This window comes from Zerene cesonia, chromosome 19, assembly GCF_012273895.1.
Source record: "Zerene cesonia ecotype Mississippi chromosome 19, Zerene_cesonia_1.1, whole genome shotgun sequence".
Classification (NCBI taxonomy): domain Eukaryota; kingdom Metazoa; phylum Arthropoda; class Insecta; order Lepidoptera; family Pieridae; genus Zerene; species Zerene cesonia.
The window spans coordinates 10,023,633-10,044,876 of record NC_052120.1 but is presented as its reverse complement, the minus strand read 5'-3'; the positions used below and the strand labels follow the sequence as shown (position 1 = coordinate 10,044,876).

At 35.0% G+C, this 21,244-nt stretch overlaps 1 protein-coding gene across 1 annotated transcript in view; it reads left to right on the top strand.

The window, feature by feature from the left end:
- Nucleotides 1-621: 621 nt before the first annotated feature.
- Nucleotides 622-21,244, top strand: part of LOC119834483 (protein croquemort-like) — a 27,613-nt gene continuing 6,990 nt past the window's right edge. Inside the window, exons 1-6 of the mRNA XM_038358853.1 lie at nucleotides 622-872; nucleotides 6,922-7,043; nucleotides 7,841-8,020; nucleotides 12,754-12,879; nucleotides 14,802-15,011; nucleotides 20,734-20,942. Coding sequence (XP_038214781.1) covers nucleotides 6,927-7,043; nucleotides 7,841-8,020; nucleotides 12,754-12,879; nucleotides 14,802-15,011; nucleotides 20,734-20,942 — 842 coding nt within the window. The 5' untranslated portion in view covers nucleotides 622-872; nucleotides 6,922-6,926. The remainder of the gene's footprint in view (nucleotides 873-6,921; nucleotides 7,044-7,840; nucleotides 8,021-12,753; nucleotides 12,880-14,801; nucleotides 15,012-20,733; nucleotides 20,943-21,244) is intronic.

Genomic DNA, 21,244 nt, shown 5'->3' with positions numbered 1-21,244 from the left:
TACACCTACATCAAAGTATTCCTGTAAGGTCGATTTTGGGGAATAAACGCTTACATTTTATCAAGTGTAGAAATATGAATAAAATTTGGAAAATGTCTCTTAGTAACATAGCCAAGTAAAATAATATTTTTAACGTTTGAAATTTAGTTTCTAAACATTATTCTTATGGACTTTGCCTCAGTCCATACATATTACATTTAACAATTATTTTTGCATTTATTTGATCAACGAATTATGGCTTTATTTGAAAAGAATATCATTGGTTTTCAAAGTATCTTCTTTTGTTTGATTTTAGGAGAAAGTACCTAGGTATTTATCATAAATTTAGAAATTAGACTCTATAGGATTTATAATGCGACTTTTGCATTAATTTTTTTTTTGTTGTCAAACGTTTCAAACACTTTATAGTAAGCTAGCTTGCGGTCATAAGGAGACTGACTCATATGATTAATAAATCGTGTTTAATATCCGCCAAAAAGTCTCTCACTGGTTTTTTCTAGCTTTGTTTAGAAATTCTAATGTCTATTACCTATCTAAGTAATCTGTATCTACGATCATGTGAATTTAGACATTGAAATTGACAAATGACAGATGAAAGCTGACATATCTTTGTTGTTTTAGTGAACGGTTTCACTAAATTAGCAAAATAATGAATTAGTGATTATAATAAGTTGCCTCAAACACTTCGAATGAAGTGGACGGCTTTTTAATTGTAAATAGAAAATAGTAATAATTCTCAACACAATACATGTTATAGTTTAAGTTTTGGTAGTTTTTTTTATTAAGTTTTACAGTGCCTCCAGATATTTTTGTGTTATGTTATAAAATTGTGCAGTTTTATACGTTGCGACGAGTTGCATAAATATTTACATGTAAGTTTCATTCGTTCTAATTTAAAGCCGTGATCATAAGTGTCATTACACATTTGCAAAGACACATAAAAATGATTGTCAAGCTTTTTGAAAATAAAATCTCCGTACCTACATAGGTTTATTATTTTAGTAGTTTACACATGTATTTCTATACAGATTTAATATTCAATAGCAGTCTGTAATGACTGGTCGAAATGTATTTTAAACCGACTCCAAAAGAAGGAGGAAATTATCAAATCAACATTATTTTGCGTTTGTTACCTCATAACTTTTTACTTTTTTGAGTGAACCGATTTCTATGATCCTTTATTGATTCGGAAGCTGGTGCCTCCCGTGTGGCCCCATTTAAATTTGGTCTGGCTCTGACATTTTGAAAACCAAAAGGGGTTTTTTGTTTTTTGTTAAAAATAATAATTATTTGGAATGCATGTTTCCATTTGTTTTATTATTGAAATGTTGTTCCGCATTAAGTATATTTGGAATCGATGTTTGCCTTGGAACAGAAATCTGTTATTTTATTTTTATCTCTTGACTTTTATCTTGTTGTTATTTAAACTTGCTTAAAGATAAATCCTCTAAATTGTGTTTTGCGACCATCTTATCTCATTTAAGTAGGAATCTGTAGAAAAGTTGTTTGTACATAAAAAAATTCAATTACATAACCAGGGTGTTAAGAGACAACCAATAAAACCCCTTTCTATTTTTGTTTGTTTGTTGGTTTATTTGTTCGGGTGTCTCAGTATCTCAGATAACTGTTATACACAACAATTGAGCGTAACTTGAAGTAACATTTAGTTTCATAGTAATCCATTCAGTACATAGATAGTTTCTGAGTAAATCGTAATTTAAGCTGTTGTTTATTGTCTAGGCTAAGGTTTCTCCTATGTAACAAAATTCAACAATATCATTAAACAGATTACTAGCTGTTTTCCCTGTCTTTGCTCATAGTATGTATACAGCTCATAGCACTCAGGGATTACAAATAAATCCAGCAATGGAAGAACTTTTGTAATCAGTCCAATACTTCCTGAGATTACCAATTGCACATGTCACAAACTCACAAATTTCCAAAGTCCTCCTCTTTATTGCTTTTAGAGGAAATGTGAATTATCAGTATGTTGCAGAACTTACAAAAGATTTTGCTCATTGATAAAATTGATTCTAAATTCTATGAGTTAGTTGTAAGATCATTAAGATTATAATCGCTTTCCAAGAATGAAAAAATTATCTTATCACACCTTACTTAATTAGATGCCAGTGAATTCACATTCAAAATAATTTCAGCCACTGTAAATTAGCCAAGTCATAAAGATATATAGATTAAGTCACATGTCACGTTCTTTGTCCACTGTGGACTCATAAACTACTCAACCGATTTAAAACAAATTTGCACTATATGCAGTTATACTAACCAGCATTACCAACTTAAAAGATAGGATAGTTTATATCATTTCAAGTACGATAAATGACTACCCGGGCGAAATCGGGGCGTGCAGCTAGTTGACTGTAAAATGCAAATAATAAAAGTTACATTTAATGTCACAAGAAAAATCTTTTCATTATGGAAATTTTCATTAAACCTCAATACACTGGCCATGTGTGATCCTTACCAACATTATAGTTGCGAATGTATTTGTGTTTCACGTTATAATACACCGATTTTATGATATCATTGTTGTGTCTGGGAATAGTTAGGAGGCTAGCGGGTGACATTGGTTTCTTTCTGAATTGAAACATTCCTAAGACACCGCGGATTAATCCGCGGCTGTAAAACTAGCCAGCTTACAAAAACTGAGGTAGAAGAACACTAGAACCTTGCGAAAAAACGAGTATATTTTTAACAACACAAAAACGACCCCTTTCGTTACCCATTTCGTTTGTTTTAGTTAAAAGGATTTAAATACATAGTCAGAAGTTCAAGTGTCTTTGTGGCTCAAACGATATAGGCTTTAAAGTGAAGCCTAACAAGTAAAAACACAAATGAGCCATGTCGTCATTATTTGGATACCCAATCCTCGAGAAAATGAGCCCCCCATATCATATAACGGACCTGATTGGATTTGACAATTGTCCAAAAATAAATTGAGCTAGCATTACACGGTTTTACACAATTTATGGTGCTTCCCAAAGTCGACTTATAGGCTTATATCTTAACAAGAAATGTTATGTAAAATACTCAATGACTTGGCCATGAATGCGTACGGTTTTGGGCCTGAGGTGAGCTGCGAAATGGAGGGAATATGCCGTGTGTGCACAATGGGAAGGTGCGAATTAAAATAATCACTACTAGTATAAGACAAAGTCGCTCTCCGCCGTCTGTGTATATGTCAATTTGCTTAGAATTGAACAGATTTGATAATGATTTTTTTGACGTGACAACGTCTTAAATTAGGTTGCGACTCGGAGTCACTCATGAAAAAGTGTAACGCCCGGTAACGTTACGATGAGTCACCGAACTATGATCGGTCCGCCGCGCGCGCAGCACTAGAGAATTAGGCGCATTGAATCGGCGCGTGCTTGTGTCTCTGTCTCTGTCTTTCTCGAGCGTTCTTGGCGTAATATTCATATCAATAAATATTCTACCGAGAAAAAGACGTCACGTAAAATCTTCGCCCGTAAAACCGACTTTACAGGCAACCATTTTTTTTTAATGGATAGAGTAATTCAAGAGGAAGGTTTATATGTTACATATTAGCATCCATTGAACTACTGAAACTGCTTATTCAATAATGACTATTAATTTCGTTCGCGTATTTATTATATTTTAAAAGCGTAGCGCATAAGTTATTGCTTCGTATAAATACAGCTATTCGGCCGCGTCTTTACTCACGTAGACTTTAGGTTTATTTAACTCTATTCCAAATTGATTTTTAATGGGTTTAATGTTTTACACACGAAAGCGTAACGGACAGCCAAAGGTACTTTTGCAGTCATATTAGTATGGAGAAAATGAATTAATGGAATTTGCAAAATTCTTTATTGTACATTATAGATGAATGTAATTACTAAGCAAATAGATAATAAAAACTTAATATATTATAAATGTAATTAGTAGATACTTTTTTTTATTTTGACTAATACGCGGGTGAAACCGCGAGGCGCAGCTAGTGTGTTGTTGTGTGCTATAATAACGTATAAACAATACACGTATTATAATATTCAGAAATGATAATGTACGTGCTTGTCGAATCAATTCATGTATAAAAATGTACAACTTCATATTTGTAAGAAAATGTGAAGGTTTCGATAAAAGGCGACCATACAGAAAAAAATTACTAGTTGAAATTTTGAGGTGAGGTTATCCTGGAGTATGGAATTCTCTTTATTTGTGTCAAGATTTCGATTATGTCTTTTCTCATCCTTTAAAAAAAACAAACATTACCTACATGCATCGATTTCCACATACTATCGTGTAACACATACACATACCTATTTTGTTTTTTTTAATGTCATAGTTGGCAAGGGAGCTGGTGGGTCGCCTGATGGTAAGCGGCATCACCGCCCATGAACATTTGGAGAGGCATAAGGTCAATTACAGATCTTATGCCTCTACAAATGGATTGCCGACTTTAAATTGAGAAGGGATTAAGAAAGGATTGGCGAGAGGAAAAAGGAAAGGACTGGGAAGGGTAAGGAAAAGGATATGGGCCTTGTCATTTTATTAAGACAATCCCGATTACAATACGAAGTATGCAGAATTAATTACCTATCTAAGTAGTTATTTTAAATATGCTGGTGTTTTTTTATAACGTCCCAAAAATATATTTGTCACTTGCGTGTCACAATCCAATCAGTAAATAATTACGATAGGCCCCGGAAATATCTATATTATCTGTGTATAATGTATCTATAAGCTCCGATTAAAAATAATTAATTGCATTTTAATATTTATGAATATAATTAATTATGAATGCTTGTGAATTTTTTAATTTACCTGATGGTTTTCGGTCGTTTTTCTGGTCTAGTAATAGGTTGAATTCCTGGTGAACCATAAAAAATTGCGGAGGTGTAGCTTACAAAGCGATGAAGGAAATAGAAACATCCTTTTAACAATACTATCAAAAAAATTACGTAGGATCTTAACATTCTTTTAAACACCAGATTATGTCTCTGGTATGTCACATTGAATTAGACAAAGGAATTTAAATTGCAATTCAATATTATTCTTCTAATTACTCCGTATCCACTCAATATCCACATTCAGATGATACCAGCTTGTCCTAAACCACAACTCCTATATCTACCATCTATTAATATGCTTTAGCCTGCGCGGTGGTCCAAACTTTCATAGAAGATAAGTGTCGACTGAGGATAGAAACAAAATTGGGCTGGTGATGATGTTGATGATGTTTTTTTCTAGAAATTGTAGAATTAAGAAACTAGAAAAAACAGATGAATATCAACTATAAAATATTCATAGTATAATATAATACTAGCTGTGACCCGCGGTTGAAACCGCGTAAGTCCGTATCCCGTAGGAATATCGGTATAAAAAGTGCCTGTGTTATTTCAGTTGTCCAGCTATCTACAAAACAAAATAGTATTATTATTCACCAATAGATGTCAGGAAAAAAAAACAGGAATAAAACACGAGTATGACATTTTCTAAAAAAGATTCCTAGCTAGATCTTTTTATCGCCCCCGAAACCCCCTGTATACTAAATTTCATGAAAATCGTTGGAGCCGATTCCGAGATTCCAATTACAAGAATTGCTCGTTTAAAGGTATAAGATAATATTCTTAGTTGATACATATTGTTAATAGTTATAATACAGTCCTAAATTTTTATTCAAAATAAATATTTTCTACCATAAAAGGTCATAAACGTCTCAGGGGAGAAACACCACTCTAGATTCTAAAATTAGACCATATGAAAATTTCCTATCAAACACAAACAGATTCACGCCAATCGGTTGAAAGCCCATGGATATCGAGGAACGAAAGCAAAAAAAAAAAAAAAAATCAGTCGAAATGTAAACATTTTTTTGGGAACGTCGGTTAAAAAATTAAGTCGTTTGATCAGTTGTGTTCCAATGTAATTTTATTTAATATCATCAGTTACCTATTGTGCATTAAATGTAATTACATAGATTAAGATTACCATATAATAAAATCAATACAGATTGCAGTGTTATCTGATTTTAGGCTTTATTTTATATCAATTTTGATGATTACTGCCCTGGATTTAGATACCTGTATTTGACTTAATTTTGGTAGGTGTCAGTTCTAGTTGATTTTTTTTCAGGTGTATCACAATGGTCGCAATGATTTTTATTGTTAATTAGTAATTACTCGTATCTAATAGATTTGGTAATCGGTTACATGTGGTTATCGGAAATTATTAATTCAATGTCAGATAGAATATTGACTCTGTCAAGGTTAAGTAAAAAAAAATAATAATACATCGTTTGTGAGAGGTTGGTAGTATTTTTTATACGAAATTTATTTTTAATAGTACATTTCATCATCAGCCCATATATGTTCCCACTGCTGGGACACGGGCCTCCTATGAGGGCTCAGGCCATAATCCACCACGCTGGCCAAGTGCGGGTTGGCAGATGTCGCATGCCGTCGAACTTTTTTTTTTTTAATTCTTGGACATGCCGGTTTCCTTACGATGTTTTCCTTCACCGTTTAAGCAGTGGTGATGTTATCTACATGCGCAGATAAATTGAAAAATCAATTTATTTCCTGCGCGCTCGCCCGGTCTTGAACCCCGACTTATCGATTTTGAAGTCCGAGGGCCTCACCACTGAGCCACCACTGCTTTTTTTATAGTACATTTATACAAATAGTACATTTATTATACGAAATTTATTTTTTTTATATGTTTTCAAAGTTTATCCCAATACTTAGGAAAGGCACGTTTGGTGACACTATCACCTTTATAATTCTTCACCCAGAAAACCATTATCACACTTCACACTAATGTTATAAATGTGAAAATTTGTTTGTTTTGATGTTTGTCCGTCAATCACGCTGAAACTTCTGAAGGGATTTTGATGAAATTTTTTTCTTTCAAGCAAATGATATAGATCAATCGTTGCAGGCAACATGGTGTCCGCCGGCAAGAAGAGCGGCTGGCTGATGGGCTGTGGCTCGGTGATGGTGGTCGTTGGCGCCGTGATGGTGATCCTGTGGCCGTCCCTGTTCTTTACACAGTTGAAGAATGTGAGTATGATGGTGGTTGGTGGATGCTGCGGTGGATTAAGGGATAATGTGGGAGTAGAGCGTGCTTAGGTACGAATTGGGCCAACTCGCACCGGGGAAATAACACTCGCCCACAGAAAATCGGCGTGAAATGTTTGCTTGAAAATGCTTGCTATTGTTTTTCGTACGGCGAGTGGGGGAGCCGGTGGCCTATTTCCCATCCCAGTCTATTCCTACTTTCCATTCATCAATTCTTTCCATATCCCTTATCCCTTAAAACTGGGCGGTGGTGATCGTTTACCATCAGGCGAACCACCAGCTCAGTTGCCCGCTATGACATAAAAAAGCAGAATTTTAGCAAGTGTGCTTGTGGCATATTTGATAATACTTTAGGTGTTGTGGTGGTGGCTACAAACAGCTGATAGTTTGAATTTACTACAATAACTGATAGGTGTCAAGTCATTATTACATAGTATAAAACAAAAGTCGCTTTCCGCCGTCTGTTTGTATGATTAGATTTTTAAAATTACGCATTTGATGTAATTTTTTAATAGATAGAGTGATTCAAGTTGAAGGTTAATATGTATAAATCATGTAGTATTACACCCGTGCGAAGCCGGGGCGGGTCGCTAGTTAACAATAATTAGTATCTGTGGAAGGAAATAAACAATTTACCGGCATAGAGCTCAGGCACTTACGCCTTTTACATAGAACAACTCCGTTTTATTCTGAAAACTCTTCGTAATATGATAAAATTATATTATTTATGAATTAGTTATATTACTAATCATTACCCGCCATTTCTTTATTTGCCACAGATGATGATCCTATCCGAAACGTCAATGTCATTCTCGATTTGGCGGGAAGTGCCGATCCCCATGTACCTCGAGTGCGTTATGTTCAACATAACTAACGTGGCGGACATTTTGGCGGGAAAGAACGTCACGCTCGAGGTCTCCGAGATGGGACCATATGTGTTCAGAGAAGAACTTACAAAGGTAAGCTATATCTGATACCCAGTATTTTTTTGTGTTTGATTTTACGCGAGTATTATACATTTAGAAATTAAAAACTTTTTAACGGATTTTAAACGCGATTTATTCATTATATTATTAAACGTCACGAAACGTCGGGTTAATAATATAATGAATGAATCGCGTTTAAAATTCGATAAAAAGTTTTTAATTTCTAAATATATCTCATACCTTTTTACTTTAATCTACGTTATGGCTTTCCGTATGTTTGAAAGAAAGGAAGAAAGAAAGAAAGAAACATTAATTGACTCCATAAAATTACAATTAAAAAAACAACACCATAATAAAATATACTCACCATATTCCGTAGGAAAGCGATGTTCCGTCATGATATAGTAACGTGGTATGTCACTTTTTAGCCTCCTAGACATATTTTGGCATACCCAAAATATATTTTCGACGGACGACATTAAGCGAGATGGACACAACGGACCGTTAAAATCGGGTACATTTCGAAAGAAAAAAACAGAAAAAACCCTCTGTTATGTAACACTTAAAAAATCGGCTACATATATTCAGAGACCTCGGTAGATAAATGTGGATAGTGAATTAGGTTACCACCGGGCGAACCATACAATCGTTTGCTCTTAAAAAAATACATACACGCCAACGATCGAAAAAAGCTTATTGTGATGACTTGACAGTTTCGTACCAGTATAATCCATGATCTATAGAAATATGTGCTAACTTTTGTCCGTGGCTTTGCCCTCAGGTGAAAACGCCAATAATATGGAAGAAAATATGAAGGCTTAAATTTAATTTTTTTAATTTTATAGCATTGAAATGCTCTATAAATGAGAAATTTTGAAAGAATAGAAAAAATTTGATCACGAGGCAGGATTCGAACCTGCGTATCTTGCCTAACCGTAGCAACGCCTAGCCTCTCGGCCACCCGTGATCCTGAGAAGAAATTCGATTACTGTGGCATTGTTATTATGTTATTCCAGTTGCCCAGCTGTCTACGTACCAAATTCATTGCATTCGGTTCAGTCGTTTTTCGTGAAAGAACAACAAACATACACACATCCTCACAAACTTTCGCATTTATAATATTAGTAGGATTAGTAGGATAGGATAGAATATGACATTGAGAGGAAATATTTAGCGCCCCACGTGATTTTAAATGACAAACGGTTTATTATGCGATTAATTCGAAATTAATCAATCCGATATGAAGCTTAGCGATAAAAAGATTAGTTATAATTAATTGATATAATATATAACGGTTGCATTATTTAAAAATTACAGACAATGAATATGCATGTAATTGTATTATGTAATAAGCGATATCCGAATCGGTTCATCGGCTGACTGCGTTTAATCAATAATGGTTTAATGGTTTGTGGGGAAATATGTTATTGATTGACAGATTTGTTTTGGTACGTGTGCCTCTCGGACAAAGTCGCGGGAAAAACTTTCGTCCATTTTTTTTTTACCATTTAGTTGTTGATTTTTTAGGGATCCGCACTAGAAGGGTAAAACAGGACTCTGTTACTGAGATTTCGCTGTACGTCTGTCTGTCTGTCTGTGTGTGGGTGTTTCTCGGAAGTGGTTCCTCGTTTTGTCTGATGAAAGGTAAACACAGATGATACACTATGTCATGTCGCAGGGAAATGAGAATATCGGATTTTTCACGAAATCCCTAGGTATTTATTATTTACTAGCTGCGCCCTACAGTTTCACCCGCGTAAGTCCGTATCACGTAGGTATATCGGGATAAAAAGTTGCCTATATGTTATTCCAGTTGTTCAGCTATCTACGTACCAAATTTCATTTCAATCGGTACAGTAGTTTTTGTGTGAAAGAGCAACAAACACACGCACATCCTTACAAACTTTTGCATTTATAATATTATTAGTAGGATAGTAGGATTTATTTATTCATTATCCAACCACCCTGCTATACAGAAATTAAATTACAAATTAGGGTACTTGAAGACGGCATCACTTTTTAATAAGAATGCTAGTGAAAGAATCCCATTTTAAAACCACTTGTCATTGATTTTCCTATAACAGTTATTAATTATATTTATTAAAACCCGATGACGCATCCGTGCAAACGAAAAATGAATTCTTTTATGAATCTATTCACTAACCTACTTGCGATTTTATAATAGTGTATTGTTTGTCGATTGTCTTTGTAAACAATTTAAATTTTCTTAGATTTTCTATTGGTATAGTGGTTAATGCGTGAGCGTATAACCGAGGGGTCCTGGGTTCGAATCCCGGTGGGGACGAACAAAAAACAATATCTCAGTCTGGCAGGACACAGAAGGCTGATCACCTAATTGTCCATAAAGAAAATCGATCAGTGAAACTGATGTATATCATCTGCCCCATACCCCAGTAGGGGACATGGGATTTCACGTATCTATGACGAACATAACAATACTTTTTTATGTTTGAGTGTGTCAATCCGTAATCCGTAACCCGAGTCGTATTAAGATGTGTTGCCGACTTTTGAAGAAAAATAATATTGTGGTAAATTGTTCTATTTTGAAAATATGTTTATGAACAACTAGCTGTAATAGCCCGTGGCACGCAGGGGTCACGTACATTATAAAACGGTGGAAGAATTTTTGAAATCTGTCCAGTAGTTCCTGAGTTTAACGCGGTCAAATAAAGAAAAATTAGTTTTATATTATTCGCATAGAGTTCACAAAAACCTGTCAACCAAAGAACAATAATCGAAGGAAATTGGGATTCGTTTTCATATAGACTTAATTGAAAACCTCGAAATTCTAGCCGTAAATAAGTTAATTTATCCACAAACAGATGGTCTTATTATCATGGCCAATACAAATACTTAAGAAGTTATGTTTTAGATAAATTTATTTCAAAGAATTTTCAATTCGCTTATTCTAAAATTCTAAAATGATGTAACATGTTACATCATTATCATCATAACGTCCTCCTACTAATATTATAAATGCGAAAGTTTGTAAGGATGTGTGTTTGTGTTTGTTGCTCTTTCACGTAAAAACTAACAAACCGATTGCAATGAAATTTGGTACGTAGATAGCTGGACAACTGGAATAACATATAGGCAACTTTTTATCCCGACATTCCTACGGGATACAGACTTACGCGCGTGAAACCGCGGAGCGCAGCTAGTAGTGTATAATTATACAGCAAATTGCGGATGAGTGGTGATTTACTAATGCAATGATATCCCACTATAGTATGGCACACGTTCATATGGAATGTATTACTTATAAACTAAGAAAAAACGTGATAATATGGAAATTAACAATGCTATAGGCAAAGAAAATACCTCACAATATTGATTATTCTGAAATGAACTGTACGCTGCTGTACTGAGGGCCGTTATTACATTGGTCCTAGAGAAAAAAAATCTGAATACGGATTTACGTAGTGCAATCTTATCTTTAAATAGATAAACTAACAATATATCGCCTTGGACAATACTAGGAAGGGCCTAGATAATTTGGTCGAGCGTTTCATTGATTCATTTTTTATTGAGATTCCCCCATCGCTTATCTGTCACACAACACACATACACCAATCCTCTCCTACTAATGTTATAAATGCGGAAGTTTGTGAGTATGTATGTGTGTGTATGAGGATGTATGTTTATTACTCTTTCACGCAAAAACTATGGAACCGATTGCAATTGAATTTAGTACGTAGATAGCTGGACAACTGGAATAACATATAGGCAACTTTTTATCCCGAGATTCCTACGGGATACGGACTTACGCGGGTGAAACCGTGGGGCGCAGCTAGTAGTTATAAATGTCTGTCTATGCTTTAAAAATTTGTATGAAATTCACGAAGAATTTGGTAAAAGATAATACAAACTGGACCGAAGCGTGCTCTATTCTCGCATTTAAAAACCTTTTTTTAATATACTTATATTATGTTTCCAAAACCTTATGTTTATATTTCCAAATATTATGAACCTCTCCAAACGGACTGACTGTTTCAATCCAAAATTAGTATGCTTATCAGGGATCAGTGTACAATACCATAATTTCATGATGGCGAGTATATCTTATTATTAATATCCTGATAAGGATCGCCAGGATTGATTGATTTCCTTACGTTTAAGAGCAAGTGAGACAATTTTTTCTTTTTTTCTTAACTAACCACTGAAAATCAGCACTGCGCATTACGAGTAGCACATGCTGAGTAGTTACCCTTTTTAGCAGCTCACCGATTAGTCATAAGTCCACCTTTTTATTTATAATTTTACATTATGTGGTGTTGAATAAACATTCTTTCTTTTTTTGTAAGTGTATTTATTTAATTTTTAGTTTTATAGCATTGAAATTTTATAAATTTTATAAATGAGAATTTTTTTTGGAAAGATTAGAAAAAAATCGATCACGGGGCGGGATTCGAACCCGCGTTTCTTGCCTAACCGTAGCAACGCCTAGCCTCTCGGCCACCCGTGATCCCGCCACAATAATCGAATTTCTTCTACTCTTTCGGTGTCACGTGCCTAAGGGGCACCCCACGCCATCTATTGAGATGATTAAGAACCATCACAACCAATACGAAACATTATTTCAATGATTACAATATTGTATCGATGGAACGCGGCCGTTGTTAAATTCAACTTTTAGTTTTATAGCATTGAAATGCTTTTATAAATGAGAAATTTTTTTGAAAGAATACAAAAAAATAAAAAAAATATCATGTAAAATATCAAAATAGTATGTATTTATTCAACAGGTGAACTTAACATGGAACGATAATAGTACGATAACTTACTATAACCAGAAGTTCTGGCACTTTGAGCCGGAGCTGTCCAACGGCAGCCTGTCTGATATCATCACCAGCATCAACCCGATTGTGGTGGTGAGTTGATCCTATTTATTCATTATTCTTTATTGGCTCTTAAACAAAACTGCAATATAACTTCATTTGATTGCTAACTAAACAATTGGCGGTCTGATCGCTATATAGCGATCTCCTCCAGACAACTAGACGTACAGAGAGAAATTAGATGGTGAGATAGAGGAAAGGAGTAGGGCAGAGCATAAATATAGTTGTCTTTGATCATGCTGTTATATTAGACAAATAAAGTGTATTCATTTCACGAATGTTTGGCCGATGTTGACAGAATATGTATTTACTAGCGGTCTGCCCCGACTTCGCCCGTGGTACATAATTATAAGCGTGGTACATATGGCTATCTAACACTGAAATAATTTTTCAAATCGGACCAGTAGTTCCTGAGATTAGTGCGATCAAACAAACAATCAAACTTTTCAGCTTTATAATATTAGTATAGATAAGGACAGAGAAATTAAAAATTATTTTTGGTGCAAAAAGATAAATGTCATGATGATTTGATACTTTTTTGAAAATAGATTATTTTTTCATAATGCAATACAATACAATACAATATAATACACTGCAATACAGTACAACACAATACATTACAGTACAATACAATAATATTATTGTGTTAAGAATTAGATTTTGGTATGGAATGACAAGCTGGAAAGTGAAAAAGTCTTATTTGTCTTAACATAATTCATTAAGCGAAATAAGCGCCAAAACTTCATATGTATACAGAGTTTCAATGAAATCGGTCGAGGATAACTCCTCTGCAAGATGCGACATAAAAAATAATACATATTTATGACAAACTAGCAAACTCGGCGAACTCCGTTTCGCCACCAGATGGCTTCGTTTTTCCCGCTTTTCTGTTGAAATTTTTCCGGAATTTTCTTTGCTATAAAGTATAAACCTCACGACGCCCAAGACCTTTCCAACGAATGCAAAACCGTGGAAATCGGTTCGTACGTTCTGGAGTTATAGCGTCAGGAAGGAAAACCCGACTTATTTTTATATAGTAGATTTAAATGTTTGTAATAAGCGATTATCACTGACTAGCTGACCCGGCGACCTTCGCAACGTAATAGAATATTTTTTGTCACTTTTTCTCCTATTTTTCATACCTTTTAAACCCTTTCTCGGAGTATTTGAAGGCATCAAAAAAATATCTAAATCTTCTCTGCCATTATCGAGTTTTATCGAACGAACAGCAATTAAATTTCACATGTATAGATAGAGAGATCATGACATATTGTGTATTATTTAGCCTATCCTACTAGTAATATTATAAATGCGAAAGTTTGTAAGGATGTGTGTGTGTTTGTTGCTCTTTCACGCAGAAACTACTGAACCGACTGCAATGAAATTTGGTACGTAGACAGCTGGACAACGGGAATAACATATAGGCAACTTTTTATCCCGATATTCCTACGGGATACGGACTGAAGCGAGTGAAACGGCGGGGCGCAGCTAGTTTTGTATATTTTGTTAATTGCCACAGGGAGATTATGAAGGAAAAACAGTAAGACATTTGGTGCTCAAAATTATAAATTATGCATACATTATGTTTTTATATTAATTGAAATCTAAATACACCTTTGTTAAAATCTCTCAAACTTCACACATATACTATACACTAGCTGGAACCTGCGGCTTCACTCGCGTGGTATCCAGGTAAAATGAAGTCTATATCTTAATCCTGAATATAATCTGTATCTGTACCAAATTTCATACAGATCCCAACAGAGGTTTATACTTAGAAACTTTAGCGTTTATAATATTAGTAGGATATGGTAGGTATTCTGCTATAAATTAGCTTCATTGAATAACTACTTGCACCTATTATTTATGTCAGTTTTAGTATTGGTCAGGTTAGTATTGGTCTTTTTGCAGTGCTCATATTAAAAAAAAAAACTGTATTTTTTTTCGCATTCTAGACGGTCGCATACTACATGCGCCACCAGCATCCGCTCCTCAAGATACCGGTGGATGTGTTCATGAGGATGTTCCACGAGGACATGTTCGTATCGGCGAATGTTTCATCCTGGATGTTTGACGGTATCGACGATCCGATCCTGGATATCGCCGAACGGTTCCCGGATTTGCCAATTGACATCCCGTTCGATAAGTTCGGCTGGTTCTATGGGGTGAGTGGGTTTGGTTTTTTTTATTTCAAGGTCATTTCATAGCGTGCAATTGAGCTGGTGAGCGATCACCACCGTCTGTGAACTGTCGCAGGGAGGGCAGGTGTTCATGGGCGGTGGTGGACGCAAATTTTGTTGCCACTGTGGTAGGTGGAAGGTAAAGGGTCAGGACGGCAATGAAAGAAGGTACTGAGAAGGTTCCGGATCCCCCCCTCGCCAAATAAAACGCAGTAGCATGATACTATTTCACGCCGGTCGTCTGTGGGGGGGTGTGGTACTTCCCCGGTGCAAGCTGACAAGCTAGTAAGCTGGAAAAGTATGACAATTACAATGCAATTGTAAAATTTTTGTTGGATGCTTTGTAAGGTGAGTGTGGTTATCATATTAGTATTTTTTAAACATTTATACTTGAACAGTCCGATTCCTAAATATTGGTTATGTGTGCATCTTGATGAAACGTAAATAGTAAAAATCAATTGTTTTATTTATTTAAAAATGGAATCCGTCATATATACATCTATTGTACTTAACTATATTAGAGGGGGAGGGGGGGGGGTTATTAATTTGGTGTGGGGATATTTTAGTAAGCTAATAAGCTAGAAAAGTAGAACAAATCATTGGTCATTTTCTTTCTTTATTTTTTTCTTTCATTTTGAATGGAGTTTCAACTAACGATTTTTCAGTTTTTATATTTATGCCTTAGTATAGATGTTTATGTAACGGCATAAAACGCGTCGAATGGAAACTTTGAACCCTGAACCGTGTCATGTCGCTTGAAATGATTGTTTATCCACTGTGACTCATATATTGTGTTATTAATATTGTTATATCGAGCAAATAATGTTGTGTTCGGACGTGATTCATCGATGCGGGGTTAAGTCGGATTTCGTTTTGTCGTATCGTTTAACTAATTGCTTATTGTTACTGTCGTGCAGAAACAGCTGATCGGCGTTTGATGTAATGTAGCACAGAGATAATTCGAATTGAGCAATAATAATAAGTATATGCATACTTACGTTGCTATATCACCGCGGGCCCGTATCCTTTTTTCTTATTAGTCGTTTCCTTCTTTCGAGTCGCCGATCCTTTCTGTATCCTTTACACCATAAAATCGGGTATCGCATTTACAGAGGCACTACCTCTGCGAATGTTCATGGGCGGTGGTGATCGCTTACCATCAGGCGAAACGCCAGCCCAGTTGCCCGCTATGACATACAAAATTCAGTGACAATCGAAATAACGAGTCATGCATACCTATAGACTTTAATTAAATAGATAATATGAACACAAACGTAATTTTAGAATTCTTAATAATATTATAACTAGCTGCGTAGTATAGAATATCGGGATAAAAAGTTGCCAATATGTTAATCCAGTTGTTCAGCTGTCTACGTACCAAATTTCATTGCAATCGGTTCAGTATTCTTTGCGTGAAAGAGCAACAAACACACACACAAATCCTTACATACTTTTGCATTTATAATAAGTAGGAAAGTAGGAAGGATAGGATAAATAGAAAGTAGGATAGGATAGAATAGGATAATAGGGTAGAATTTTCAACATTATGTTTGTTTGTCCTTCTGACACGACGCAACAAAGAGGCTGAATGATATGCTTTTCGGATTCTGGAATTATTGAGGACGTTAGGGAGTTTCACATTTCTTTCCTATAGAAAAATCTATCATGATACGCAATTGAATCAATCCTTAATCTATAAATTCCAATAAATGGCGCTACATTAAAAATGTGACATATTACATGACGACCGAAAAATTTCTTTACCACGCGTGCGAAGACACGGGTGGAGTTAGTACCTAATAATGAACGTAATAAATGTTCCAAATACAATAATACTAAAAGGTCATATATAAGTGGTGTTGATAAGTTGCAAAAATGTTTGGGAACCGGTTTCACTGGGCCGGATTGAGGTGGGTCGCCAGAGCCGGATTTTAGTGTGTTTTTTCTTTTTATTTATTTTTTGTCTGATTTTGTGTTTCTTTTTGTTTTGTGGTATACGAGTATGAGATATTATGTGAAAGTGTCTTTTTTTTTCATCATGTCATTTGTGTGTGTTCATGTCATTGACTCTCCTGTTCTTAGTTTAATCGTACATACAAGAATTTGTAAAATAAGTCCAGTAGTCTTCAGATTAGCGCGTAAATATACAAATTTCTTCTTCAACTGTTCATTATTCATTGGATGAATTAAAACAATGAATGTGTCCTATCCAACTAATATTATAAATGCGAAAGTTTGTAAGGATCTGTGTGTGTTTGTAACTCTTTCACGCAAAAACTTCTCAATCGATTGCAATGAAATTTGGTACGTAGATAGCTGGACAAATGGAATAACATATAGGCAACTTTTTATCCCGATATTCGTACGGGATACGGACTTACGCGGGTGATACCGCGGGCCGCAGCTAGTAGTGTAATAAATATGTTAGAATATCTACGATTTCATATATTTTAATTGTGTATTACATATAAATTGTTATATAGTGATTTAGATAGCCGATCATTAGTTACTTAACTTGTTATATATATATTATATGCTGAGTCATGTGGATAACTTGTATAATGTATTAAGATTTAAAATGCATAAAAGATAAAATTTGATTAACAGCCGTTACGATAAGACATTTGTTTGTTTAGTTATTTTCATTGCTCTGTAATACCTACTTATCGTTTTATTTTTTACTAGCGGTTCGCCCCGGCTTCGCCCGTGGTACACAAATAGCACTATAGCTTCCTCAATAAATGGGCTATCTAACAATAAAAGTATGTTTCAAATCGGACCAGTAGTTCTTGATATTAGTGCGTTCACATAAACATGCAAACAAACTCTTCAGCTTTATAATATTAGTATAGATTTATTCCATTTAAATACTTCCACATGATTTATGAAATCTGCATTCTCTATGGATATTTATTTAAATAATAACATAAAGCCCAACAGTTTGTTTGAACGCGCAGATCTCAGGAACTATTTGAGCTATCGGAAAAATGATTGCATCGTTAGATAGTCCATTTATGAAGGAAGACTATTGGTTATACAACATCATGTACGACAGTGAAACCACGGGGCATAACCATATCCATACGTTAAAATATTTGAAACGAAAAAATGGTCCGAAAAGTTTTTATATCTTTTAAAGTGCTATTTAAATCTCGAATTTCGAATACGTTATTGCAGTTTGATAAGGATTAAATTTATATACATAATGAAGGTTCGTTCACATTTTTATCGGAGTCCGTTTAATGTTTTCATTTCAAACCGGCCCTGATTGTTGCGCATAATTATAATAAAGTTTGTGTGATTTCCTTATGCATTTGTGGTCTTTGTAGAATATCCAGTAATGAAGTAGAATAAAATACATTAATATAGTTCAAAATAGGTTCAAAATACTGAAAAAACGAGTGATGATAAAATCAACTCAGTTCTCTCACTTGCTCTAAACATGAGGAATTTATTTTATCTAGTGATTCTAATCTTACTAATATTATAAATGCGAAAGTTTGTGAGTATGTGTATGTGTATGTTTGTTACTCTTTCACGCAAATACTACTGAACAGATTGCAATTAAATTTGGTACGTAGATAGCTGGACAACTGGAATAACAGATAGGCAACTTATATCCCGATATTCCTACGGGATACGGACTTACGCGGATCAAACCGCGGGGCGCAGCTAGTCAGGATAATAATAAACTAATGAAATTGTTGTATGGTCACCAATCCCTGATAATATATACAAAGGTTGAATCAAATCTATCCGTTTAGAGTTGGTCAAACAAACCTATAATTATACACACATACAGATCAAGCTTATAAAAGCGTGCTTAAGATGTCCTTTACGTCTATCCGTGTCTTAGATTATATTTGTGTGGGATCATCGAGGTAGGGAAGTAGGTATATAATTCGCTACGACCGATATGATGGGAGTTGCGATGGTAAATGCTGCAAAAATTATCTCAGACTAAGTTCGTGGGTCAACTAGTCTATTAATATTGCTTATAGCATTCAACCTTGTACATTGATGTAGCGAAGACAACAGAAGATTAAATACAATATCATTTAAATATCGTTTGAATTAATGGTTCATTGGGTGGTTTGGTGGAACAATGAAGGTTCTCAGAGGTGGCGTCTCTGCGAATGCACTGCTCGCTTTTAAGGGTTACGGGAAAGGGCTGTCGACTCAAAGAAGGCATGGATGGGGAAGAGTGAGGTAGAGGACGGGTGTGTTAATGTCATTTGACTTTTTAATCAGAAAACATTATCGGTCATTGACACAATGTGACATTTTATTAAATAAACACGATGTTGATGCTGTTATCGGGCCTCGATCTTGGCTGTCTAGCGATATTCAGTGTGCTGTCGATGCTGGTGTAATCGACTTTTGAAGATTTTTATTTTTTTATAAGTTCGGGCAGCTGGGCTGGTGGGGTACCTGATGGTTAGCGATCAGGGAAGGCGGGAGTGAATAGGTTTCTTTCAAGCAACAAGATGTCTACCTGATGGAAAGTCCTCTTTTATACCGTGCATATCATTAATTATTAAGATTTTAACAAATTTCTTAAAATTACCATATCGAATAAAACAAATTTACGAAAATTATCAAAATATTGTTAATTTTTCTGTGTGCAATGACGATCTATATTGTTTCGAAACATGAACTACTTAGTATTCCGAGTAGTTTTTTTTTTTTTTGGGTTTTTTACCTCGTTATGAGGTATTCTTATATTTATATTTTTAAAAGCCAGGTGCCAAGCAGGTTCCTACCGCGTAATCTAATTTAGATTTGATCTGTTTCCGATGCTACGAAAGCGGTTCCGTTTATTGTTGAAAATAAATATTTGTCTCTTAAAACTGTATTTTTAAATGTATAAAGATGGATACTAAGTCGCAGTTGCTACAAAGCGTTGATGTCTGCGCTAAAACACAGTCATGTATGAAGTTGCGTCACCGTTACGTGTGGTATCGTAATCATCGACTACTTTCGCTCGTTGTATAATGACGCGAAATTGTAAATACAAATACAACATGTACTTGTGTTATGACGATTCGATACAAGTGTGTTGCTATTTATATATTATTAGTGTTTGTTTTTACAAAGAAAGAAAAAGATATAGTATTTTCTTGTGTTTTATTTTATGCGAGTGTTATACATTTAGAAATTAAAGATTTTTAAACGGATTTTATAAGCGATTTATTGAAGTGAAACTTCTTTAGAATCGTTGTGATTTCAAACCTGATGCAACGGAAAAACGACAAGTAAGAGACAGAAATACAAAAATGTGTAGAATGAAGCCGGCAAAGAATGAGACAGAAATATACATACTATTTTATTCATTCTTTTGACGATTTATTGAAGTTTCACTTCTATCATGTGTGAATCGCACACACACCTTTTTTATTATATTATTAACCCGACGTTAGCAGCACATAAATATTTATTGTTTTATTGTCACATATTCTAAAACTTTTGAATGAAACATGTCCGTTTAAAGTTGGTCAAAATTGAGTCGAATGTTATTGAGACTATATCATTATTTTTATGTTAATTTATAATTTCAGAATGTTGCGTTCTATAAGGACGTTTTTAAAATGAGTTTGTAGCTTCGGTTTTTATATATCAGTGAATAGGGTTCGTGTTTTTGAAATGCACACCTTGTCCAATACATTGAAAGTCATTAATTTTTTTTTTTGTTTTGTACAATTTTCAGAGAAACGGTTCGAAGGAGTACGACGGTGTTTTCGTGATGAACACGGGCGCATCTGACTTCTCGCAAATTGGTAACCTGGAGATGTGGAGGAACTCCAATCGCACGCACTTCCGCGACGAGTGCGGCGCGGTCAAGGGCTCCACGGGGGAGCTGTGGGCGCCGGAGCTGGGGCAGCCGGAGGTTACGATATTCGCGCCGGATATATGCACGTGAGTGCTGTTCGATTTTGGGCTTTATCTCCGGGGGTGTTAGAGTCATTTTTCCGTGCCCGATATAAGCACATGGGTTATGTTTGATTTTGGACTTTATTGCTACGGTATAAGAGCCATTTTTACTTGAAATTGCCGTGATGATGGATTCGTGTGTTGGGGGGTGAAGCGTTAGACGGGGGAGATATGGGCGCTGAAGCTGGGAGCTGGAGGTTACTATATTCGCTATATATACCTAGTCTTGCCATAAATATTGTAATAAAGAAAAAAGAAAATTGTTAACTGCAAATAACATTTATTAC